Below are 25687 nucleotides of genomic sequence, written 5' to 3'. Positions count from 1 at the left end.
ATAGCCAGAACATTTGCTGAATTATTCGGATTATTTTAGCAATGCCTGAGTTCTTGATTGTTGGCAGCTATTACCACATTGTGGGATATTTTTTGTATGTAAATTGGCCATAGATCTTGCCTGCAGTGGTTGTCATTCGATTCCACCTACATACATATGTATTAAAAGGTTTGAAGAGGTGGATGTCCTCGGGCCGTTGCATGTTCACCCCAGTGGGGGTACCCAGAGTTTGGGAGTATTTTCCTGGTTTCCTTGTACCCATCAATATTTCATGAAAGTGCAGGATGATTCCTCAGTCCTTGATGTTAATGACTTGTGAATCCGTCACCCCCGGGTTTCTAAAAAGCTCTGCGGCGCCTCAGTGATGCTGTGTGTGCACTGAACAGAAGTGAGTATGATTCATTCCAACAGCCTGGGAGGTAAAGTATTGATGTTACTGCAGGGGCAAAGCTGCCAAGGAAACCTGGGCCAATCTCTTCCGGGGCGACTGCAGGCCAGGCTTCCGGTACGCAGGGCCACTCGCTGATTATCGAGAGGTTGGTAAGAAGAGTGCACCTAACAAGTGCAGTAATTCATTCATTCTTTAATCCGGTGCTTTGAAGCTGAAGAGAGTCAGTAATGAGTCCTGTATGTATGTTAGGGTGCCCTCCAAGGCTTGTGGTGAAACCACGGTTACAGTTTTCTCTTCACCTTCACAGGTTCACCAAACAACGCCAGACCACCGACCATCATCCAGTCGAGCGAGAAGGTCTCCTATGCGTTTGAAGCAGGTAAGCCACACATTGCATGATGGGAAGCGTTTTGTGAGAGGTGGATGGACATGGAGTTTGCAGGGCCAGGATGGTGGGGCGTCTCAGTTGCATGGGACTCTAGCTACTTAAGGTCTTCCTTTTCAGGGCCTTCAAACGTCCAGCTTTATTTGTCCCTGGTCCATTGGCTGTATAGCATGCAGAGCTAAAGACCTGTAATATGGCTGCTTGCAATAAGAGCTAACCACACATAAGCCAGGACACCTGTTAGAACAGTGATTTACAATACAGGAAATTGACTTTTCTACATTTGGCATGTAGACAATTTTCTACATCTGGGATTTTCCTGCAGTAACATTTATTTTCCAAATGTTTTCAGCTGCCAGGATCTTCCAAATATTGTCTATGGTCTTTATTTTTCCTAGCTTTAGTTTTAGGTCGGTATTTTGAATGCATATTTTCATAAAATTGAATGTTTTTTTTTATCGTTGTAGCGATGTGCATGTGTCTATCTAGCAAAGTTTGTCTCAATCTGTGTAAGCAATAATTTCTAGGTAGACAGAGCACTTTGAGGACCATCAAACTCCATAAACCCTTAGAAAAAAGTTGTCCATTCAGCGAGATCTATCCTAGGTACTGTGTAAACTATGGTATAGTAACCACTGCCTTGGGTTTACATGCTAACAAGCGTTGATAAAAGATTGCATGGCAGAGCTGAGCTTGTTCAGTTTCGTCCTCTCACATTCATGGTTGCGAAGGCGATATAGATTTTAATACACGTCTCCCTTTGATTGCTAGGAGAAGAGGCTCGTCTTCCTTGCCAGGTCCATTTTTCGTTTGTGCTGGGCTCTCGCACGGATGTTTGGTGGACCATCGATGGGAAGAACGTAGAGGACAGGATGGATGCCCGGATTAATATAACAAGCAGGTAAGCAGTCGTTGAACCAAGGACTCTGCTGTTCTATAAAGTGGGAGAGAGAACTTGGTGTGGAAATACTGTTGTGTATAGTCCTTAAAACGATGCAGACCTCTTAGCCACACTACTTGACATGCTTCATCATGGTAGCCTGTCCACTTTACAGCAAACATGTTGATAGCTTGGCTCATCCCTAGCCTTCGGTCTTTGTGTAGTTATATCTCCCTTGGGCTTGTGTGTGTTCCTTGCATTAAAGTTGTAGTAAGTGGGGGTTAGTTTTAATTCTGACCCACTCATACAATGTTAAAATAAAGATTGGTTAGTGTATTCAGTTTGATAGTAAACCTTCCTCATCCTGCAATGTTAACATGTTTCGGCCCATACTTATTAGGCCATGATTCATGGGGCATTCATCAGGAGGTGCAGGTTATCTCCTGCACACTGTGAAACAGCATTTTCCTCTTTATTATTAATATTTGGGTGGTGGTACTCTTCTCTTTATTTCCCCTCTCAATCCTTGTAGTTGTGCAAACAGTGACTGAAGCCAAGAGTAAACAAAGCAGTCTTAAACACTGCATTTATTTCATTTACTTCAATTCTACTGTTGCAATCGCTCTCTCCATATGATAGGGTTGTGGAACCGAGCAAGGGACGGATTGCAAATTGTTCCCCTATTCAGTGGTGAAATTTGATTAAACTTATCAGGAGAAGCAGCACCCATTAGAGTCTCATTCCGTGAAACCGATTAGTTGTACATTTTATTAATATTAGAAAGGTTAGAATGATTTAGATCATTAATGTATTTTAAAATTAAAGATAGGAGTCAAAGGTGAATAAAGGGAAGATGGCTGAGAGGCTTCAAGTTCAGAGAGCGATTTGGGCCATGGAAGGAAGCTGAGAAAAACCAAGTGGAAGCCACAAAGATTGTGTGTAGAGGAGATGGAGAGCACCTGCCAGGAAGAGACACATGGTAGTGAATGTGTGATAGTGTTGGGTTGCCAGTAGGGAATATTTGGAAGGATTGCATTGTAAAAATTGAGCATATCTACAGAGGTTAACTTTAGAAAGAAGTATGATGAAGGCATATAAACAAATCAAATGTGACAAGTGTGGGCATGACATGAAATGTTGAATGAGACCATAAAAGAAGACCCATCCAGCCCCAAACAGGAAGAATTCCAGCAATAATTGTCAGATTGCCATGGAAACCTTGCTGCTGAAGCAAAAAACTGAAAACATTCAAATCCCTTGACATCAGATTTCATGCGTGGCATACAGTGTGACTTGATCCTGAATTCTAGTAGTGTGGTATTTGCACTTTGTATGTCTAAGACCGTGTAGCGGCATTTGTGAAAATCGGTCTGAGAGCTACTTGAACGTCACAAAATAGAAACAGAAAGGAAAGACCTTCACCCCAAACTCAAGGAGCCTGTGATGTGTACCTAAGAGAGGCAAATAGAGGGGAGTTTGTCAGTGACTCTTATGATATTGGTCGATAATTTTGGCCAAAAGGCTGCGATCCCACCTCTAGTCTCTTAGCTGTGGAACTGCACAGTGTTGCATGTTGATACTCTTTTGTCTAAATCTGCCTCTTTTATTCATTAGTTTCCACTTCTTTTAGGTGGTGGTGGTGCTACGGGGTGAGTAGGGGTTGGAAAGGCACTTTGGTGGCCTGCATTGTGTGTCCTCTTGTTGTCATTCTAGATTCCTCAGCGTTCTCGTGAGTTTACTTCATTGGTGGTCTTGATGGGCCCAGGTAGGAAAAATAAGGTCCTTAAAACTCAGGTGTTTGTGTGAGGTGGTCCTTTACCCAACAGTCCCTTCCAGGTATTCCTCCAGTGCTATGCCTTGGGCACGGTACTCAGTATTTAGATTTGCACCGCAGGATGCTCCAAGGTGCTGTGCAGGCAGATATAGGCATGACCTAGCTTAGAGATTTGGTAACACCTTTTTTTTGGAAAAGCTTGTTTGGAACCACTTCTTAAGGTCTTGCTCTTTTGAGTTTCTGAAGGCACACGTTGGGGCTTGCACATGGGTATCTCCGATGGGTTCTGATGCCTAACCACCCACAGTTGCCTCAGATGTGTTCTGTGGGTCCCCTCCGCTTCCTGTTCTGGCTATGAGACGGTTGGTCATTACCTTTAGCGACTGAAGAGCACTGAACATGGATTATCGATAACCACACAGGAAGTATTCCAATGAAGCCTTCTTGACGTGATTCCATTACCACTCTGAATCCAGGACATCCACGTCTGAGGATAAAGCAATGAAAAAGAAAGCTGCTGCCTTGATAGTTCAGATCATCCTCCCACTTGTTCCTTTTCTGGCACTACTCTATTTATCCAGTGGGAGGGGGAGAGGTGGCATGTCTAGGATAGATGAGCTCTGGAGCTAGTTTTGACCAAGACGATGAGCGTTCTGAAAGAGATTCTTAGATGGCCATTAGAATGTTCTTAACATGTCCAAGTTGTTGGCTATTTCCCCTCTAACCCCACGTTGGACCCCTTAGAAGGTGCATCTCAGCTGATCATTGTCGTGTCTGTTGCTGTGGAAGTCCTCCAAGGTTTCTAGTATTGTCACAGCGTGGAGACGAACAAACACACTCTGTTTTCTAGATGCCGGGCCTTGCAGTGACTAAACTATTTCATATCACAACTGTCCTCTTATCCGTTTTACCATGTCACAATATACAAAAAAATCGATTATATGGTGACACTACCCAGTACTTTATTACATCTTCAGTAGTAGCACGGGTGCAGTTTTTTTCCCCTTGGCACATTCGTCCTCTCTCAGGTTTATTGACCATGTTATGGTCTGTGGCCAGAGCTCAGTGTAAGGGTTAAATACAAGTTGGATTGCATAATGTGCTCACTAAATGTAGGAAGTTGGCTCTGTACATACTATCTCAAAGTGAGAGATAGTGTGCACAGAGTCCAAGGGTTCCCCTTAGAGGTTGATAGTGGCAAAATTAGATAATTCTAATGCTCTATTTTGTGGTAGTGTGGTCGAGCAGTAGGCTTATCAGAGGGTAGTGTTAAGCATTTGTTGTACACACACAGGCAATAAATGAGGAACACACACTCAAAGACTCAACTACAGGCCAATAGTTTTTATATAGAAAAATATTTCTTCTTAATTTATTTTAGAACCACAAGATTTGAAGTAAATACATAAAATGCAAGGTATTCCACACAGGTAAGTAAGGAACTTTGAATTAGAGCAGTAACATACACAGTTTTAGTTAACATGGCAATAGGCTATTTTAAAAGTGGTCACTGTGCAAAAATCAACAGTTCTTGGGGGAGGTAAGTATTGGTTAGTTTTTCAGGTAAGTAAAGCACTTTTTAAGTTCAGTCTCCGGGGCATAGGCAGTCCACCGTTGGGGGTTTAAGTCAACCCCAAAGTCACCGCACCAGCAACACAGGGCCGGTCAGGTGCAGAGGTCAAAGTCTGGCCCAAAACACACAGGCTCCTATGAAGAACGGGGGTGCTCCGGTTCCAGTGTGCCAGCAGGTAAGTGCCTGCGTCTTTGGAGGGCAGAGCAAGGCGGTTTTGTAGAGCACTGGGGACACACAAGTAGGCAAAACAAAACACACCCTCAGCAGCACAGGGGCGGCCAGGTGCAGTGTGCAAAGCAGGCGTTGAGTGTTGAATAGGAATCAATGGAGGGACCAGGGGGTCACTCTAGCGGTGCAGGCAGGGCACAGGGTGGGTTTCTCAGGCCAGCCACCGACTGGGTTAGGCAGAGGATCGCCTGAGGGTCACTCCTGCACTGGGGTTCGGTTCCTTCTGGTTCTGAGGGCTGCGGGTGCAGTGTTTGGTCCAGGTGTCAGGTTCCTTGTTTCAGGCAGTCGCGGTCAGGGGAAGCCTCTGGGTTCTCTCTGTATGCGTCGCTGTGGGGGTTTAGGGGGGTCGTCTCGGGTTACTCACGAGGTCGAAGTCACCTGGGAGTCCTCCCTGTAGTGTTGGTTCCCTGGAACTTGAGCCGGGGGCATTAGGTGCAGAGGGTGAGGTCTCACGCTTCCGGCGGGAAGGGTGAGTTCTTTAAAAGTTGCAAAGTTGGTACTGTTTGTGAACAGTGCCGCTGTTCTCAGGAGTTTCTTGGTCCTTTGGATTCAGGGCAGTCCTCTGAGGTCGCTTGTCCCTGTTGGATGCGTCGCTGTGCAGGTTCTTTGAGTCTGGAGACAGGCCGGTAGGGCTGGGGCCAAAGCAGTTGTCGTCTCTGCAGGGCTTTCAGGTTAACAGTCCTTCTTGTTGTAGGTTGCAGGAATCTGATTTCCTGGGTTCTGGGGTGCCCCTAAATACTGAATTAGGGGTGTGTGTTTAGATCGGGAGGGCAGTAGCCAATGGTTACTGTCCTGGAGGGTGGCTACGCCCTCTTTGTGCCTACTCCCTGAGGGGAGGGGGGCACATCCCTAATCCTATTGGGGGAATCCTCCAATCTCAAGATGGAGGATTTCTAAAGGCAGGGGTCACTTCAGCTCAGGGCACTTTAGGGGCAGTCGTGACAAGTGGGTGACTCCTTCTTGTTTTTCTCATTATCTCCTCCAACCTTGCCGCCTAAAGTGGGGGCAGTGGCCGGAGGGGCGGGCATCTCCACTAGCTGGGATGCCCTGGGGTGCTGTAACAAAAGGCCTGAGCCTATGTGGCTCACCGCCAGGTGTTACCGTTCCTGCAGGGGGAGGTGAGAAGCACCTCCACCCAGTACAGGCTTTGTTCTTGGCCGCAGAGTGACAAAGGTACTCTCCCCATGTGGCCAGCAAGTCGTCTGGTTGTGGCAGGCTGGCAGAAACTTGTCAGCCTAGCACTAGGAGTCGGACTGGTGTTCAGGGGGCATCTCTAAGATGCCCTGTGGGTGCTTTTTACAATAAATTTCACACTGGCATCAGTGTGTATTTATTGTGCTGAGAAGTTTGATACCAAACTTCCCAGATTTCAGTGTAGCCATTATGGAACTGTGGAGTTCATATTTGACAAACCCCCAGCCCATATACACTTTATGGCTACCTTGCACTTACAATGTCTAAGGTTTTGCTTAGACACTGTAGGGGCATAGTGCTCATCCACATATGCCTTCACCTGTGGTATAGTGCACCCTGCGTTAGGGCTGTAAGGCCTGCTAGAGGGGTGACTTACCTATTCCACAGGCAGTGGTTTGTGGGCATGGCTTCCTGAGAGGGGTGCCATGTCGACTTAGTCATTTTCTCCCCACCAGCACACACAAGCTGTGAGGCAGTGTGCATGTGCTGAGTGAGGGGTCCCCAGGGTGGCATAAGACATGCTGCAGCCCTTAGACACCTTCCCTTGCATCAGGGCACTTGGTACCAGGGGTACCATTTACAAGGAACTTATCTGGGTGCCAGGGCTGTGCCAATTGTGGGAACAAAGGTACAGTTTTAGGGAAAGAACACTGGTGCTGGGGCCTGGTTAGCAGGGTCCCAGCACACTTTCAGTCATAACTGGCATCCACAAAAGGCAAAAAGTCAGGGGGTAACCATGCCAAGGAGGCATTTCCTTACACTATAGGGGCAGTAAGTCCAGCATCTAATCGCTGCCCTCAAGTTCCTAATGCTTTAGTGTTTCGTGTAGGGGTGGTTGCGGTCTCAGATCAGACCCAATAACCTGCTGTATGCGGGGAGTCTTGTGCAGTGGTTACCATCCAGTAGTTTCAGATTGGACCGTGTGATCTAGGAAGGTGCAGTCTACTGCCCTGGTAATTTGATGGCCAATTTCCTGTTGCGTAGGACACAGTGATTCATGGAGTACAAATCCATTGGCATAGTATCATTGCTAGGGTTGGATCCAGCGTTACAGGGGTGCTTGTGCATTACAATGACCATGGCTACAGTCCCATAATAGGAGACTGGACCCATTTTCCAGAAGAAGGGGTGCGGGGCGCTAGAGTGGTTCATAAACAGACTGAGAATTGGGCACCAGATTCCAGGGGGCTTGGATTGGTGCATTAATGTATTTTACAGTGTTGCATGAGTACAGGCCCAGTGATTCAGGTATTTTTGTTTTACAGTAGTAATCGCTTGTGCATCACTGCAGCTGTTCATAAGCGTAGTCTTGGTTCTACGTTGCAGCTGTGGTGTTGGGCACAATAATGTGCTGAGCTCTTTCCTGGTCTACTGCATGTAGTGGGCATGACATGTTGGTCTTTGCAGTGATGGAGACATGCCACAAAAGTCACACCAAAGCACTGAAAGGTAAATTTCAGCAGGCCTGAGCAGAACTCGCACAGTTTTACTCAGCGCGTTTACATAAAGATTCTGAGATTCCGCAGACTTGCACGAGCGGGCGGAATTCGGTCACTTCGTGCCGCTCGCTGTGATTTTTAGCGCCAGGAGCTTGTTCTGCGCTGTAAAATCAGTGCAAACGCCACCACACGGCACGCCAGAGGACGCTGCGGGTTTCTGCCTCTCGATAAGAGTTTCTAGGAGATGCAAATTCTTAGTCACTAACTTAACGTTGGCGAGCCATGCACAAGAAAAAACTCCGCCACACGACGGTTGGTAGAGTTTTGACGAGCTCTGCGTTCTAAGCGGAACATGGAGTGGGCAAAACTGCACAAACTCGGCTGGCGTACCAGATTGTCCCCCCCCCGTAGATTTCAGGACTAAAGGACAGCAGAATGAATCCTGATGGAAATCTCACGAGAGATTGGTAAAAAAAAAAAACAAGTGGGCATTTCAACCCCCAACCAATAGAAGCCAGAAGTAAACACATAATATGGGAGTAGAGCACAACAAACTGAAACAGATAGTTACAGGTGAGTAAGCTTTCCTCCCTCTCTCCCCCTTCGCTCTGCCCTGGCCTCTCAGCGATGGGTTCCAATAGAGATGAAGAGTCTTCAGGCGTCCCTGTGCAAGAACGCGTAGTTTGCCCCCCTAACTCATTCCTTTTTATTGCACACAGTGTTGATGAGCAGGACCTGGGAGTGAAGACCATCTTGAGCGTGCTGTCCATCAAAGATTGCACCGCAGACGACTTGAAGCGCAACTACACCTGCTTTGCCAGGAATGACAAAGGACAGGTCTCCTGGCAAATCCCAGTGAAACTGAAAGGTAAGAAGTGGGAAGGAACTGCTGGGAAATGAAGGCAAGGCATTAAAGACACTTGGCCAGTGGAGTGGTGGTCGTGTGTGTTGTGTACCTAGTGTTTAACCTTCACAACTAACAATGTTTTCAACAATATATGTGTATTTTCATGGGTAACCTTTGCATTTGCCAAGGTTGGGACAGGAAACTGCAAGAAAATGATATGAGAAGTACAAGAATACTGTAATTTCATTTAGGTTATTTTTTCATCTCTCCAACCCCGCTTGTTGGTGCAAAGATCAATTCATTATGGGTATAAGGGCTGATCCCTATGAGGGTTCCCACCAAAGCGCGGCTCTGTAAAACGTAAGAGAGCTAGATCAGAGTGGCAACTTCTGGAGCACATAACTGTGCATGGTCGGCCCCTCCCTACGTCTTCCATTCCTCAAAGGTGCATCATTGATGCCAACGGTCATTTCTTTATCAAGTCAAAGCTTTGACTAGGACAGCAATGGTCCAGTCTCTCTGCTCCCCAGTTGGTAAGCCGACCACTGCAGCTCTATACAGCCCACTTGTATGGGAGGCTGGCACTGTTTGAAGCTGTAGAAGCCAAAGATTGTGGATACATGTGACAGGATAAACAACCACTAGTCAAGAGGACAGAGCTGCTTCCAGGATTAATTGGGTAAAATATCCTCCCTCTTTTGGAGGCGTCACAGCACCCGAGAGGGAGCCTTGCACCGGGTTCCAAATAAGGGATAAACAGGAACTGCTGCTGAAGTGACTTAATGCGCATGGCTGCTTTTCCACACCCTGACCTATTCTAATGTGACACCTCCTTCCGTGCGCACATTCAGTGTGTGCATTTTAGGCATTATATGTGTGAAATGTTGCTGTAAAATGAATTGCTTGCACCCATTTGAGTTGAATTGAAAGAAGGCCCCCTGACAGTGATTTAAAGAGTATTGGACTCACTGGCTTCTCATGCTTGCGGTGCGGTATTGATCCAGGGCAAACCCATGCGCGGCTGCTTGAATAGCGCCCTCTTTGTGACAAGTTGACAAACGGGGGGGGGGTCACTCCGGTCTTTGGTAGCTATTCGTGATCATTGGCAGGTTTACTTGAAAGGCTTCTGGTCCTTTTAGTGTTTCTATGTCTCAAGCCTGGGGGTGTTGTGGCTTCATGTACTATAGAGGTTTAGAACTGGGTGTGTTGGGCCATTGGCTGTTTCTGTCTTCTGTGTAATGTAACAGGCCCTGAAGGGTTGTCGCGCTGGAGCGCCAGCCTCTGTAGAGTGACCTTGACTCTCCAAAATGCATGTTCAAGGACTTAAAATATGTATATTTTTTGTAAATTAGCAATGCCATCTTATCTCCTGCTTCTGTTCACGTGCCCATGCTCCCAGTATAGCCACTGCAAGAAAATTACACCCTTTGTCCCGTTGGGACTGGGTTGAGAGCTATGGCTGTGGTGCTCCATTAATCAGCTGCTGTAGACAGACCTACAAGACAAATGGACTCGCAACGACTGAGTTGTCCAGACTTGCAACCAGGGCCTCTGAGAAGCAAAGTCCATGTCCAGTCAAGATGAGTGAAGGGAAAACCCAACTAGCGTCCAGGGTAAGAAACCTTACTTATGAGCCGGCAGAAGACATCTTTCATGCCCTTGGATGACCCATCCCGCATCCTGGATCATCTGTTCCAAGTGACTATGGCCTTTCTTGATAGAGTGAGACAAAGCCAACGGCTGCTGGAAGAGGTCAGACTCAAAACAAAATAAAAGCAGAGTTATGGAAGAAGTCACACCTCCCTGCCCATAAACCTCTGCTGCATCCGTGACAAGGGCTTTAAAGCAGACATTTTGTGGAACAGTCTTCTGTGAGACTCATTCCTGATGCTTCTAATTCTTACTGTAGGAACAAATTACTATTTCCTCTAGTTTCGCTAGTGCAAAAGGTGTGTGACAACAGTAGTTGTAAAATTGAAACTTTATTGGCCTCACGAGCAAGACTGCCATAACTTGGAACAGTCTCATAGAACCGAAATGTGGCAAAGCCACCTTGGAGATAATTGTACATGTCTAAAGAAGAGTCAATAAACTAAAACTTTCTGCCTGACCCTCAGAACACAAACTGTGAGACCGTGCAGGCCAGCCATGGCAGTAATCCATACAAGGACCATTAATGCTCCCTCGGTGTCTGGGGTGACCCCGTTACTGTACCCCATCTATTAAGAATATGATGCCTGACCCAGGGCCCAATGTCTGGTCATCCGCCTCTCTCTAAAATCCTAGAATAAGTGGTCACTGTGAAGTTCTCCATTTGGAAATGAAGAACCTCTTTGATGGGTTTTACTCAGGCTTGTGTTCACGCGTGGGCTTTGAAACCACACTGGTGAACAGTGGTCCACATCGTTAGTCTCATATCCTACCCAACAAGCAAAACTCTGCCCTCTGCTCTCTAAAAATGTCAGTGACCTAGGCTTCTGCCTTTAGCTGGCCCTTGTGAACACCTGTAAGACACACATCACAACTATCCTTTAGTCGTAGCGTTGCATCTCACATGGATTGTAAAGAACTGGGAAACACATTCTCCATCGAAGGCTGCCTCTTAGAGCACACTTGTTGTGTGGTAGCATCCCGGCCTGCAACTCTGCTCATCAACTGAACCTTGTAATTGTAGACCATGCTGTGTAAATGCTGGAATTTGTTTCAAGGTGTATGTCAGCCATAACAGAAGTAAAGAATGTCTGTTATTTTATTTCTAATGTCGATTTCCCTGCTTTACCACACGCATACCAAGCTCTGGGACAGCAGCAGTACGTGACTGTACCCACCATGGACCCTGCCCAGTAAACGCTGACTCCCCCCCCAGGCCACAGAAAAGGACTGACAGCGTCTCACCTGGGTGAGCAGGTGTATTTGTTTAGAATAACCCAGGAAGGAAAACCTTTCTGGAGTGGCCAACTCCAGGTCACCTCAACAGTCAAGCCTTTGAACTTTACAGGGGGTTCAAGTGAAGGACAAAGCAACCAGCAAAACACCCAGATCAGAGTCAATGTGCAAAACATTGTGATATTCCTCCCTTCGACGAAGAGCAGCTCCTTCTTGTTAAAAGTTGTGTATCGAGGCCAAGCAAAGGAAGTTGAACTCTCTTGCAGACGTTGGCTTTTCCCTGTCCCAGCGGTCTTGTGCCACAGGGCGTGGTGGTCCTGAAGGTAGACTAACTCGGTCCAAGGTATCCGAACACCAGAAAAGTAGATGAGTACTAAACCCCAAAATATAGTGATGGGAGCACACCTCAAAGTAACTCCAAATCAAGGCACTGTCTTCTGTCCCCAGTAGAGATTACTTCAGCACTCCCTCGGGGGGGGCAGAGGTAGACAAGTCAAGTGTAGAGTATCTAACCATTACCACTAGAGCGTAAGATAGTTCCAAGGTTTGTGTGTTTGACACAACTGCCCCCCACAACTCTATTTTAGTCTTGTTTTGAGGTTTTCTGGAAGTGCAGGACTCCATTCGGTGTGTCCTGCCTTGCATAGCTTTTCCTAGACATTGCTTTGACACCCATTGTTATTAACACCCTTGCCTGATCTCTTCTTCTGTCCACGGTGTGTTTTATGAGACCAGACGTTCTGCAGACAAATCGTTTACTGTGTTACAAAGGGCTGCAGTAGTGGCCATCTCATATGAAGGTGCTGACACAAGTTGTCCTTCTTTGATTGCAGTGCCGCCAGCCAGGTACGTCACCGAGCTGGCATGTGGACTTGGCGTGACCCTCTTCCTGGTGGTGGCCCTGATCGTGGTGTACCACGTCTACTGGCTGGAGCTCGTGCTGTTCTACCGGGCGCACTTCGGAACCGATGAAACTGTGGGGGGTAAGACCTTTGGACTCACTAATGTTCACTATTATTCCTTGTGTCAGCAAGTAATGTGCAAGTAACGCCCTGCATCTCTCAGGTCCATGCGGAAGGGTGGGCTTTTAGCTGCATTATAGTTCGTGTGACAATCTAGCTAATTCAGCGGGTGATCTTAAGTTTACTTTCTATCAGACAGGTATATGGCAGTCCACCAGAGACTTGCTCATTGGAAGAAACACCGCAATTCCATCCAACCCTTAGACAGGCCTCAGTTTAGCCAATGTAGGGCGCGGGTAGCCCAGTGAGTCCCTTTTCTGTTTCCAGTTCGGTACTTTTATTGCAGCGTTTTCAGAAGGCAAATTAAACCTGCAGCCTCAGGATGAAGAAACCCTGGTGAGCTGCTCATACTGCTCGTGGGAGAACTTGATATTTGTGCAACTTTTGCAGACTATAGATAGAACCATCGTGGTGCTGTACTGGCTGCCAGAATTATTTGTTTGGATCACGTGTCTATAGAGGCCGAGAAATGCTGGGCAGTCTCCTGCCCCTAAAGCTGGGCATGAAACATAAGTTGTTCTTCTTAGACCAGGGAGTTTCAGTTTCTAGGTGCCTTTTAGTGCCCCCTCTGAATCCCACAATGCACTGGGGCACAGACTCTGTGATATTGCACTTCTCTACCATTGAATTCCGACTCCATCTTTACGAACCAAAAATAGAAGCATGTGGACACTGAACTGCAGATGAAAGGATATTTATGGCTTTGAATACCACCTAAGGAACTCAGACCTCAGCAGCAACTGCTGCGTCGCACAACCAGGAGCATGTCCAACGAGAATTATGTACTTGGAGGGGGTGAGCAGTCAAGGAGAATACTCAGTTTAAGTTATACTTCTCTTGTAACAGCGAGCCCGTGGGGTTGGACCAGCATCCGGTAAGAGTGACCTCTGTTTACTGTGGGGTCACAACCAGACCTCGTTTGGCATTTTACATCTTTTGGTCCAAGAATACATCTGGTACCACCGGGACAGGAGATGGCTGCATTACTCCAAGATACAGTCCCCGGACTCTCGTAAGGCCTTGTCTGGAGTGGAAGCCGAGGGCTTCAAGTTTGATGATTATTAGGGATGTTCGTCCAATTCACTGGTGGAACCAAGAAAGCGGAACCTACTTCTCTATCCCCAGAAGACTCGGACTCCAAAGAAGCTGAATCTCCAGATTGAAATCCAGAACAACGATCAAACCTCCAGCCTCGGTCTGAAACAGACGACTGGTTACAATACCCAGCCACAAAAATATGAAAAACCTTCACACTGGAGTCTGATTGTGGGATCAATTTCAAAAGGCGCCTCCACTCGGTGGAAGGGATCAGCCAATCCTTGAACGAAAAACCCTCTCCAAAAAAGGCTGAGCAGTCAGTGTCACCCACTCGAGGCAAGAAGGCGCTGTCAACTCCTGCGAAACCTTGAGGGCTCGACTGAGCACAACCTTCTCCAGAAAGGGGCTTTGAAATAGTGCCAACATGTCAACACGCACAAGGAGTGTACTCTTGAGTGTTCTAATCCACAAAAAAGACAAACTTTGTGACCAGTCTTTGTCCAGGACTGTCGTCTTAGCTATGGCACATATACCCTCACCTCTGGGCTTGTGTGAGAATCAGTCTAAGGTGGAGTCTGTGCGCTAGAGCAGTGTGGGTTTCAGTGAAGGTACCATATGCCATGTCAAAACCGAAACAGCTTCTGGGACGAGAAACAACCTATAATGCTCCGAGCCCAGCACCAGATGCTAGAAGTGAGTGCAGCATGTGATCTGCAGCACTACAAGCTGCAAACTGAGTGCTACAAGTAAGGAATGATTTCCTTGCAAGGTTCCTTCTTTGCATGTGCGCTCTGTATCAATGTTTCGCAATCGAATCCGGGCAAAACATTGGAATTTTACCAACATCTGAAAGGCAGGAGGTGGTAAGCCACTGGCAAAAGAGACGAGTCCCCTTGGGGCCCCTTACTCTTTCTCAAATAAAAATAAATAAATAAGGGGACAGAGTGGGCCACAGAATCACTGGCTCCTCTTAATCAAACAAAGAAAAGAAAGTTATCTTCTTAGATGTCGTCGTTTGTTTCATGGTTCCTTTAAGAAAAATGGGATGCATTTTAAAATTAAAAAAAAATTAAATAAAAATTAAGAAAAGAGTTAACTTGATTAAAAAACAATCAGACATGCTGGTCTCCTGACCCCAGCAGGACACCATCCCATTGATGGCAATTAATCGCAGGCCTGACCCTGACGTCACCCCTGCCTGACCCTGACGTCACCCCTGCCTGACCCTGACGTCACCCCTGCCTGACCCTGACATTGCCATTGCCTGACCCTGACGTCACCCCTGCCGGACTCCGACATCACCCCTCCCTGACCCAGTGCTGTGTGGGATTAAACACAACACACAGCAAAGCCAGCCTTTTGGGACTAGTGTCTCAGGTGAACACAGGACAGGAATCTTGCAGTGGTGTCCCTGTTGCCCATCCTTTAGCAGAGAATCCTTCTGCAGACTTTAGTACATCTGCTGCAGTAGAGACAATAAAACAGGAAGTACTGGCGTACGCCCACAGAATCCTGGGGGTCTCTGGGTGGATTGCAGCCAGCGAAGGCGCCTTGGGATCTGAAGCCAGGGGCTGTCACGGAGGCAGCATGCCTCGCTGTAGTCATGAAAGTAACAGAAGTGACTCTGGAAATCCAAACATTAGAGCCATTGGCTCATTCACAGAACACGGTTGATCACTGGCCCTGAAATCTCTTTATTAGTGTTTTTGTTTTGTTTTTGCACTAATTTAAATTGTGTTTACAGGGCCATTCCTAAACCCTGTATAATGCTTCTAGCCAGAAGGTCTTGGATAATGGTTAAGGGAAAGCTGTTGATTGAATGCAGGTTTTAAGGCTATGGTCACATGTAGCTCTTTATTAATTTCCATTTTGACCTAACTCCGCCTATGCGCGGAGTTTATCGCTACAAAGTCTCTTGAAGCTTGTGCAGATGTACGGTTCAGTGTCCGCTTCCTGGTTGAGAGGTACTTGTTTGGTCAACACAAGCTGGTTTACAATGAAGGTGGTGCCCACCACTGACGCAGGTGCCTGGAGTCGGATCATGACGTAGGAGTGAGTCACTGATGGAGTGTAATACTTTCAGCTGAGTGAGTACTGGCGTGGCTTAGACCTCCTTTTGTCGCTGTAAGGCTTTAAATCCAGTAATGTAGTTAAAGGCGGTAATATAGCAGTGTTTCTGTAAAGCTTTTGTGAATAAAGGACACTGAAAATGCATTGAAGGGAAAACTGATTGCAAAACACATCAGAGCGTCATCCCCTTCACGGTCAAATTGAAGTAGTGAGACAGCAGCAGGGAATATCTTCAAATCTGACTGCATCAAGATAAAATAAAACATTGTAAATCTGGTGGATGGATGGATGGATGGTTGGATAGTTGAATGAAAACCTCTTGAGGCTCATGTTTCTTCCCCCTGTTATGTTCAGTTATGCCACAGTGGGTCTCACTTCTCTGCAGCTCACCAGACCTGGCTGTTGGGTGCACTTTCTCAGAACCTTTCAGGTCTCAGACCTGCCTGGCCCCACAAATGAAGTGTCTGCCAGCCTGTTCCACCTCGCACCACCCACCCTAATCAACACAGATGGGAGAGATGGCTATTGGACCTCTAACAAAGAGTAACCTGTGTCTTCTTTTGACATGCTAGATGGGAAAGAATACGATGTCTACGTGTCGTACGCAAGAAACGCGGAGGAAGAAGAATTTGTTCTGCTGACGCTGAGGGGGATCCTGGAGAATGAGTTCGGATACAAGCTCTGCATCTTCGACAGAGACAGCCTACCTGGCGGAAGTAAGTATGGAAGGTGGTCTCCCGCCAGCCCACCCTTCTTTCGTTGCTCGCTTGCCTTCTTGCCGGACCAGTGAAAGTGCTCTTGAAAGCTGTGTGGGAATCTTTGTCTCAGATGCTTCGTCCTGTTTCAAGGCTGCTTCTTGCATAGTTAATTCTGCTGGTAGACTTTACTGAATGGAATTGTAAACCTGTGACATTCCTAAGATGGACTAAGTTCTCATGAATCTCCCTCTAGGCACCAGACTGGCCTGGAAACCTTTCCCTAGCAATAGGTGTTCATAATCACTAGACCGCACTATTCAGCTTCAGCCGCGACTCCACCTACGGAATGGGTTGTATCGGACGCGCTGGTATCTGTTGCTGTTTTTCCAGGCCTTCTTTATGTAGTGCAGAGAGTTCCTGGTGCTTCACTGATAACATTCCTCAGCATTTTGACATTGACTAGGACAGATGTCCCCTCTGACAATTTCAGGGTTTAGGTCGTGTAGAAGATGTTCAAAATGTCTCGACCCAGAGGCTCTAGACATGCCTGATATGGAGTGCCGTTTAGCCCTGGCATCTTACAAATAAACAAAGGCTTCACCCTTCCATGTCTGTCCACCCTTTTGCACTGACCTCCCTCCGCCAGCACATGCTCTCTGCAACTCACTTTGATTTTAGAGGTGGAGTACCTCAGAGTACTGACTGAGGTTTTACCGCTGGGAGTACTTGGTGTCCCTGGACCTCAAGAACATCTACTCCCTTATGCTAATCCTCCCTGTCGGCACGCATGAACTGAGATGTGTAGTGGGGTCTCAGTGCTAACAGTGCATGGTTCTAACATTTGCACTGATGGCAGCCCCATGCCTCTTTGCAGAAGAGTAGATAATTGTGGTGGTTCCTGGCCGACTGGTTGGTGAAAGTGACGTCCCTACTGCTCGCCTGGGAATACCATCAGGGAATGTTGACTCTGCTGACTAGAACACAGCCCACATGAAGGACTTTCCTTTTCTGAGGATCACCAATATTTGGGCGATGATTCTGATGTTTCTCACTCAGACATGGATGCCAATTCTGCACGTCATACATCTACTGGGCTCGATGGCTTTGTGCATGCTGTTACTGCCACACACCACACCATGGATAAGCTCCCTACAAAAGTGTTTGTGTCGAAGCCACCATTTTCTCAAACAGGGTGTCTTAGCTCACATGCAGATGCTTCAGTTCCTCAATCAAGATCTGCATGGTGGGTGAACCCTTCATCCCTTGGGTGGGTTGTCTCTTTAGCCGGCCCTGTAGACTATGCCACCATGATAATAGAAACCTCCTTCGTGGGCTAGGATGCCATCTGGGTGAAATGCGAGGCCTCTGGGCTGTGTCCGAGTAGTGCCCCATATAAGTATTCAAGAGCTTAGCAGTTCACCTTTTCATGATGACGTTTCCCCTTCCATCAGGGAGAGCACGCTTTAGATTCTATCAGATGCAACCATCACCATCTGTTGTAGTACCAGACAGGGTGGTGTGGGGTCTTGGACCAATTGTTGGAAGTCAATGCACTTGTGGCAGTGGGTGGGGGTTTAGCAATTTTTCAAGTAGCAGCCAGATTGTGGTGTATAGACCCCACAATCTCGCTGCTACTGGGAAAATTCACAAAAGTGGATCGCGCAGTCAAACCTAAGTGAAGGACGTGCCCTAACGTTGGTGCCATATACTTCCTTCTGAACGGTGCCCTGAGGGATGCCTTCGGGTTAATTTGGTCTGATTGTCCCCTATATGCTGTCCTTGGAGACTGATTGTACGAAGTGACACGCAGACTAAAAAGGATCTCGATCTTGCCCGTCCTTCCAATTCACTATGCGTCAGATCCATTCCGATGTAGTGTTTCTTTACACCATATTGGCTACCCACATCTCAAGACAACTAGTGCTGTATCTAAACTGGGGTTGGGCGATATATTCTCCTCTGCCAGCATAGTTGGCGGAGTTTTTGCCACTCTGCGTTATGCTTGTAACCGGAGCACTGGCCAAATTCCACCAACCTCAGCGAGTCGAAATTATCTGTCACATGAGGCTCGCTAGTGGTGAGCAAGCGAGCAAGATTTGTCGTCCCCTAGCATGATTTTCAGTTGCTAGGAGGGCACACAGAGAGATTTCTGATGCAGGAGGTCGTGAAACTCTACTAAACAACAACAAAATCAACTTCAGAAGTTGCAGCGAGTGGTGCCGTTCGTGCTGATTTTTCAGCACGGAACGACCTCTTGATGCTCAATCGCAGCGCGACCAGAGTCAATGTTATTCACTTCTGATCTTTTGAGATGCAGTTGAAGTAGTTTGCACTATAATGTCCATCCTCACTGTAACTACCCTTGGTACCAATCGACCTTAATCCTCGATCAGGTCATTCGGGCTACTGACTGCAACAATATTCCAAGGACCATGGTTTGGCTAGAATTTCCATCTGGTGATAATTATGAAGACAGGTTCTTGGAGAAACACCTTTTCAGCTCTTTTTGACACATCCATGTATGGCCTGTTTGGGAAGAGAGTTTTGGGTGCCTAGAGTTCCTTGTAAGGACCAAACCTGTTATCCACTGCTATCTCACTGCTGGACCTTTTGGATATGGCCACATGAACAGATGAAGCCATGAGTTTGCTTATGCTTGGGAAGACAGTGTTTGCTTCCTCCCCAGCTCTGTAGGGGAACTAGGCACCAATGATAGATTCTTTGATATTTTACTAGAACTCTTTTCTTTCATATCTTATAGGAAAATGTGGTTCCTCATTTCAGGGTTCGTCGCTAGGGCAACCTCCAAATATGAAAAATAATATGTAACAGTGTTCAAGTTAATCTATCGGTGTTCACCCAAAAGGGATATACCTCAGATGTGTTTGAGCCAAGACTTCGGTGTTGGTTTCCCTACAGCTGTATCTTCAACTTTGTGTGTACGTCAACGTAGAGCATTTTAGGGATTTTGGTCTGCACGGAGTCGCTCTTGTGCTCGCTCTGTCCCAGGTAAAGGTACCCAAGATTTTCTTTGCAAGGAATGACTTGCATCCTCAGAATATGGCAAATTCATCATCTCATGAGTGTTGGTCATGAAGATCTTTGCATAGTAGTTGGTTAAAGGATTGCGACTTTCTTCTTTAGCCTCACTGGGTACATTTGCTGTCGTACCGTCGAGTCCAATAATCCCGAAGGCATTTTTGCCTCTCACGCTACTGCCCAATTAATGGTTTTCCTCCTCTAGGGAGTCACAAAACATTCAAGAATAAACACTGGATTCATGACGTAGATTTACTTTGCAATAGTGAACATTTTAGAATCTTTTTCACTAGTTTCAACTCTTGTCTGGTTTGCGTCTATCCTGTCCCTGCAAGCAAGTGCCCTGTCACTTCGTGATGTCTTTGCAACTGTTGAAAGCATGAATAATCTTCGGCATAATTAAGTTCCCTCCATTCTGCTTTCATGTTCCTGACTTTTGTTCCCCTTCCCTTGCTTAAGTCCCATCCATCCCAGGCCCACATTATTTCCAGCCAACCCCAAAACTCCATGCTCTCTCCCAGACAGAAGTCAGGGACACCCCTCGCAACTTGGTCAAGTGAAACAAAGTTGGTCTTCTGCACTAGTCCTCATGAAATGTCTAATATTTGCAGCTTTAGTCTCTCTGTTTCACTACACACACCACACTTGATGTTCTTGACAAAAACTCCCTTCAAGTGTAAAACCAGAAGTCTAAAGGTCTTACATGTTTGTAAAGCACACCACTGAAACATTGTGCATGAGACTATTGTAACCAACAGATGCCTTTGTAAATACTGTAGATGTTTTCTAGATAATAGAGTCCCTATGCCCCCCCTCATGCCTCACATCGGTCACTGACAAGCAACAATTTACTCTAAGGACTGTCCTGTGTCAGCAGACGTAGCCACTGAGCCCTGTCACAGCTGCACGGTAGGGCTCCATCCTGAGGACTGTGATGCTATGGGAGGTGTTGGCGTGAAATTAAGACCTTCTATGTATGTGTTCTGTCCTTTGAGTTTGAGCTTTGCCTTCTACATGTATTCTTTTTCTCCTCGCTTGGTGTTGTAGCACTCATAAGTTCTGATTCTGCTTAAAGGTGCCCTTGATGTTAGAGTATCTGGGTGTCCTCATGGATGAATCCTTTCCATAACTAGACTGACAGTGCTTCTCGACAACAGCTCAATCGTTTGTCGCTAATATCTTGGTTTTTTCTTTCCCAGTTCTTACAGATGAGACTTTGAGCTTCATTAAGAACAGCCGGCGCCTGCTGGTTGTCATGAGCCCTCGTTATGTCCATCAGGGCACACAAGCCCTCCTGGAGCTGAAAGCTGGTTTGGACAACATGGCATCGCAGGGCAGCATCAGAGTCATTTTAGTTCAGTACCAACCGATTAAAAATGAGCAAACCGTCAAGGAGCTGAAGCGAGCTCAGACAGTGCTTACTGTGATCAAGTGGAAAGGTGAAAAATCAAAGTATCCAGGGGGCAGGTTCTGGAAACAGCTGCATGTTGCCCTGCCAGCCAAGAAACCTAGCCAAAGCACCTGCCCCCAGAAGCACAGTACCTCTTGGGAGACCACCTCCTCGTCTCTAGAGCCGCTTTAGAGTTCACCTAAGGACCGAGGAAAGACAGGGAACTTGTGATGTGTATATCCACCAGTGTGGCAGGGCTTCACGTGGAGATATTCCTGAAAAGGAACTTTTCCAACTTAGCTTGGGTGTCCCCTTGTGTTTAAGTTCACTCCAGGAGTGTCTTCTAATCATTGTCCAGTGGGAAGGTGGAATATTCTGATGGATCCGCAGATGATTAGAGGGGATGTCACATCACTATGCAGAAGGTGGCTTTCTTCAGCATCCGGTGCTAATTAAATTTTTTGCTAGGTCCTCCCCAGTCGCCCACAAGCTCCCAATCCCCAGTTTTTCTTCCTTCGGTAGAGCCTTTGCCAGATCTGCCAATCACATTGAACTTGGAGACTGCCAGGAGTAGAACATGTCAGCAGTTGCTGCTGGGTTTGGAAAAGCTGCTGTCGGTCACGTGAGTCAACCTCACCTGGTTCTAGCTCAAAATGTTGAAGACCGAGAGAGGTGAAAGGAAGACCTTAGATTTCCTAAATATGATGACACAGGACATTTATTCAAAGTGAGCGTTCAGTGCTTGTCACCCATGCCAATGGGCCAAAGAATGCAGATTGTGACTAATTAGGGGCTAGGAATGTCGCAGGAAAGGAAGATTCAAGTGCTGGGGACTCAACGACTAGAAGGGAAATGGGTTAAGCGATGTAGTTAGACACAGCCTGGAAAAGGTATTCAGCATTGAGGACTCTGGGCCTCATGGGAAGATCAAGAGGGACTTCCCCAAGTGTCCCTTCCATAGAGTGACCATGCATTGGGTTTTCAAAGCGGTGGCTTGACGGCACCTGATTTACGTGCATGAAGATACAGGAGGTAGTGATGCATATCTTCATGGGTTCTTGGCACAATCCTCCTCAAGGGAAGGATTGAAATGTGACTCTTGACTAAGTTGTGCAATCAGAAATGTGGAACATATTTTAGCTATCAGTGTTAGATTTTAATGTTCATCCCTTTGGCTTGTTACTTAGGGGAGAGTAGGTTGCTAACAGTCTATCATCTTAATGTGGAAACAAATTGAGAAGTTGTGGCTCGGATGTTACAGTATGAGGACCTTAGGGAGAATGGATAGTGCGTGTGTGTTCAAGTGTGTGTGCATGTCTTTGTCCTTCCTTCGATTTACAAAGGGTTTACTACAAGATTAAAGTAGCACTAGCCAGGCCGGTGGAAGGTTACTCGTCAGGGGGGAAGGCAGGTCAAGTTACTACCTGTGGGAAGTGGAGCCGACAAAGGGTGTCAACCACTTCCTGTCACTTTTGGTTATATGTGTCAGATGGTATCATCTCCCAGGAGGTGAGTGGGCAGAAAGACTGTAAAGGAGGGGCCAGTCAAGGTGTGCCTCAAGCACCTCAGTAATGACTCACTGCCCTCTAGTGGCTGGTGGTTGAGATACGGAGGCTGCAGCGCTATACGGGAAGTGCGGACAGACCGCAGGCCAGCTGGGATCCAGGCAGATGAGAAGTGATAGCTTCTTGTCCATCATTATCTTCTTCCAATCCAGACTTTAGACTCCGGTTCCTGATGGGAGCCCTTTGCACTGAAGCTCTCTCAAGGACCAGCCCACCTTATATTCCGTAAGGATACAGGAGTAAAGAACTAAAGTATGGGAACATTCAGCAAACTCAGGGATTCTAATTGATAACTTAAATCCTTGGCATCTAAATGCATCAGTGATTGGCCAAAATGGGTCCTGCATGCGAATTACAGTGCATGCAGCACACCAGCTGGAGTGCAGGTGGCCCACATTAAGTGATTTTAAAATCTTTAAAAGAGCTTCTTTAGAAAAATGCAGTTGATAAACAGGGTGTAGAATAGTTGTCACAATCAAACAAGTGGAGATACAATTATGTTAACTAAAGGGGCAGCCAATTTCGCTGGGGGTCCTGCCTCTTTCTTTGGAAAGATATCAAAAGGGAATGCTGTGGGTTTCTGTACATGAGTTAAGGGAGGTGTTTGCAATCATTTCTATAGTTTGCATCCTTGGAGTTTGAGTTTGTGGCCAGTTGAATTCTGAAGCTAGAAGGGAGATGAGAAATGGTGGTGTGGTTGTTCACTCACATTTGGTTGTTCGCTGGTCGAGCAACCTGGGGACTGGTTGTCTTCTCCCGTGGGATGCTTTGCTGCATTTAACGTCAGCGGTTCTGTGTCGCTGATACACCTTCACCTGTCTGCACCTATTCCTTCTTCGCCAAGCGCTTTAGTACTGTCCTTTCCATGCGCGTAGATAGGATGCGCGCATGTATGTATGTTACACACATGGAGGCGTTACAGCAATGAGACCGTTGCTACATACATGAAGTACATTTTAGCTCTGATTTGATACCATCTTGAACCCACTACCCCGAGGCCACATCTACCTTTTTAATTTAACATGATTTTAACTAATTTGCGCATTACTTACGTCACCTAATTCGAAATGCAATTTTAACCCTCATCTTTAATTTAAATCTAATTCAAAATCATTATTCTAACACTAATACTACGTGGAATGCTTAATTTTGTAATATTTTTCTAAGTATGACCCTTATTCTAACACTTAATCATTTTAAATTAATTACAGTTAAATTAAAATGACCTTGTATAAATATCCTTTACCTTTGCTTGACACTAGTCAAAACTCTTACTTTAAATTATTTAAAAATAAATTTCAGTAGATCTTTGACTTAGTTCTGATATTAACCTTGACTTCAACCCATAATAGATTTTCATTAAATCAAAGAGTTTTCTCATTATCTAATGATGCCTTAGCACATTTGACAAGGTAAAGGCCAGCTTAGGTACAGTGGAAAAGCTGTTTAGCAGTTTTTATTTTTTTTATTTTTTATTTCAGCTTAAATTGGCCATTGCTTGCACATAATGGTTTAAAGCCCATTAAAGACATCTTGTGTTGCAGATGTTGGCTTAGGATAATGCCTGTATTAGTATTTAACTACTGATCTGTCTGCGCTTTCATTTCTGTTTCCTTATCTCACTACTTTATGTGTAATTGTTTGTAATAACTGAGCTTGTTTTGTTCTTTATATCCATTGTTGTGATGAAAGTTCTCCCAAACTTGCAAGTTCTTTTTTTAAAATCTTACAATCCAAGGTAATCTTCTGCACAAGAAATAGCTGGGTGTTGCAACCTTTTAACCTCCTAAGGTCCTGTACAAATTTCATGATCTTTATGGCTTTTTTGGAGATTTTAATTGTCTGTTATGGGGTCATCAACATTCTTAGTGAGCTGATGTCATTGCATTTTCTGGTTTTTGGGATTGAAGGGCTGTTTGTCGTCTTCCACAGCTTGTGGCACACTCGCCTAACCTCTCGGAATGTAGTTGTGCCTCATTTCAGCTTTGATTTATTCAGCTTCGGGTACCTGATGGCCCAGGAAGCGCCAGCACCATGCACCTGGTGTACAGGGTTACAGCAGGGAAGGCAGGACACATAGGGCCAGGTCATGGTGCCACAGTCGGGCTGACATTACACAGCAGAGAGCACGAGGGAATATTCCTATCATGAAGTGTGCTATGCACACGGGCAGTGATGCACAGGACGGTAATATTACTAGACTGTGCCGAACGCAGCACAGGTGCATCTAGGCACTCTGCCACTTGTGTTGTAGGAAGGGGTGTCCTTCTAAGCGCCCTTGTGATCTGCAGGAGGGGCGGCGAGGGTCTGGTCGCAGGGAGTATGTTCAGGCACATAAAGCTTGTCTGGTGCTGTTTTGAGAGATTGCTGCACTTGTGGTCTTGCCAGGGAGCCCTTGTGTGTGCTGTGGTGCCTTGTGTGTTTCCATCCCTTGCCTTACACAGAACAGAGTAGGTCTTCAACAGGACATGTGCTGGTAACATTCTCTGTAGGGCAGACTTTGATACATCTCACCCGGCCAGTGACCAGAGGCTCGGTTGCATGAACTCTCAGGAGTGGTATTGTAGAGGTGACTGACGGATTGTAGTCTTTAATGGAAAATAAATATTTGAATAACTGTTATTGTAAATGTTGCCTAGCCAGGCAGTTGGAGAAAGTCTCTACTCAGACACGCAGCAGAACCTTTAGTTTATGTGGAACTTCTAGTGCTGTTGGGCTGCTCTCTAGAATTATAATTGTAGACCTGTATGTGCGTTTTATTTCAGTAAGGCCTGTGCGATCTGATTATCCAGAGGCGTGAAGATCTGAAATCCACAATAGTCCTTATTTCAAGATTTTAATGCCGGGATCTCTGTTGAAGCCAATAGAATAGCTCTGGGCTTCTAATGGCCGATAGAGGCCCGGAGCCCCACCATTCCAATGTTTGTTGTTCACAGTAACAGCTGTGAACAAAGGCCTCATGGACTCCAAGGGGACTCCTCCCCCCCCCCCCCCTCCCCGTGAGGCCTTCGTTTTACTAGTTAGAACATTCTGCCCTCTAGTGGTGGAGTGTTCTAATTGCCTTATAGTCCTCCATAGCTGGGTTATACCGGACATTAAAGGCCCGCTCCTTTGTTAAAGGTCCTTGCCTCGGGCCTTTAATGGGTAGTAAAGTACCCAAAGGGGTTGCAGCACTGACTTCCTCTTTTAGACATTTTTTGGGGTTTTCAAACTTTGCTCAGCGGTGTAATTCCAAAAGCTATGCTAGGGAATGGGAAACGCAGATGAT

The 25687-nt window shown here is 46.3% G+C and overlaps 1 protein-coding gene across 2 annotated transcripts in view; it reads left to right on the top strand.

Annotated features, from left to right (window-relative positions):
• Nucleotides 1-25687, top strand: part of IL1RAP (interleukin 1 receptor accessory protein) — a 329530-nt gene that overhangs the window by 266077 nt on the left and 37766 nt on the right. Inside the window, exons 6-11 of one of the 2 annotated variants that reach the window (XM_069212784.1) lie at nucleotides 699-770; nucleotides 1548-1677; nucleotides 8584-8732; nucleotides 12431-12580; nucleotides 16300-16443; nucleotides 20664-21176. In XM_069212784.1, coding sequence (XP_069068885.1) covers nucleotides 699-770; nucleotides 1548-1677; nucleotides 8584-8732; nucleotides 12431-12580; nucleotides 16300-16443; nucleotides 20664-21046 — 1028 coding nt within the window. In that variant the 3' untranslated portion in view covers nucleotides 21047-21176. Of the gene's footprint in view, nucleotides 1-698; nucleotides 771-1547; nucleotides 1678-8583; nucleotides 8733-12430; nucleotides 12581-16299; nucleotides 16444-20663; nucleotides 21177-25687 lie in introns of those variants that run through there. The other variant, XM_069212783.1, reaches the window with a different exon arrangement.

This window comes from Pleurodeles waltl, chromosome 11 (assembly GCF_031143425.1).
Source record: "Pleurodeles waltl isolate 20211129_DDA chromosome 11, aPleWal1.hap1.20221129, whole genome shotgun sequence".
In the NCBI taxonomy this organism is placed as follows: Eukaryota; Metazoa; Chordata; class Amphibia; order Caudata; family Salamandridae; genus Pleurodeles; species Pleurodeles waltl.
Note: the sequence above shows the minus strand (reverse complement) of the source record. Positions and strands in the feature narration are given on the sequence as shown.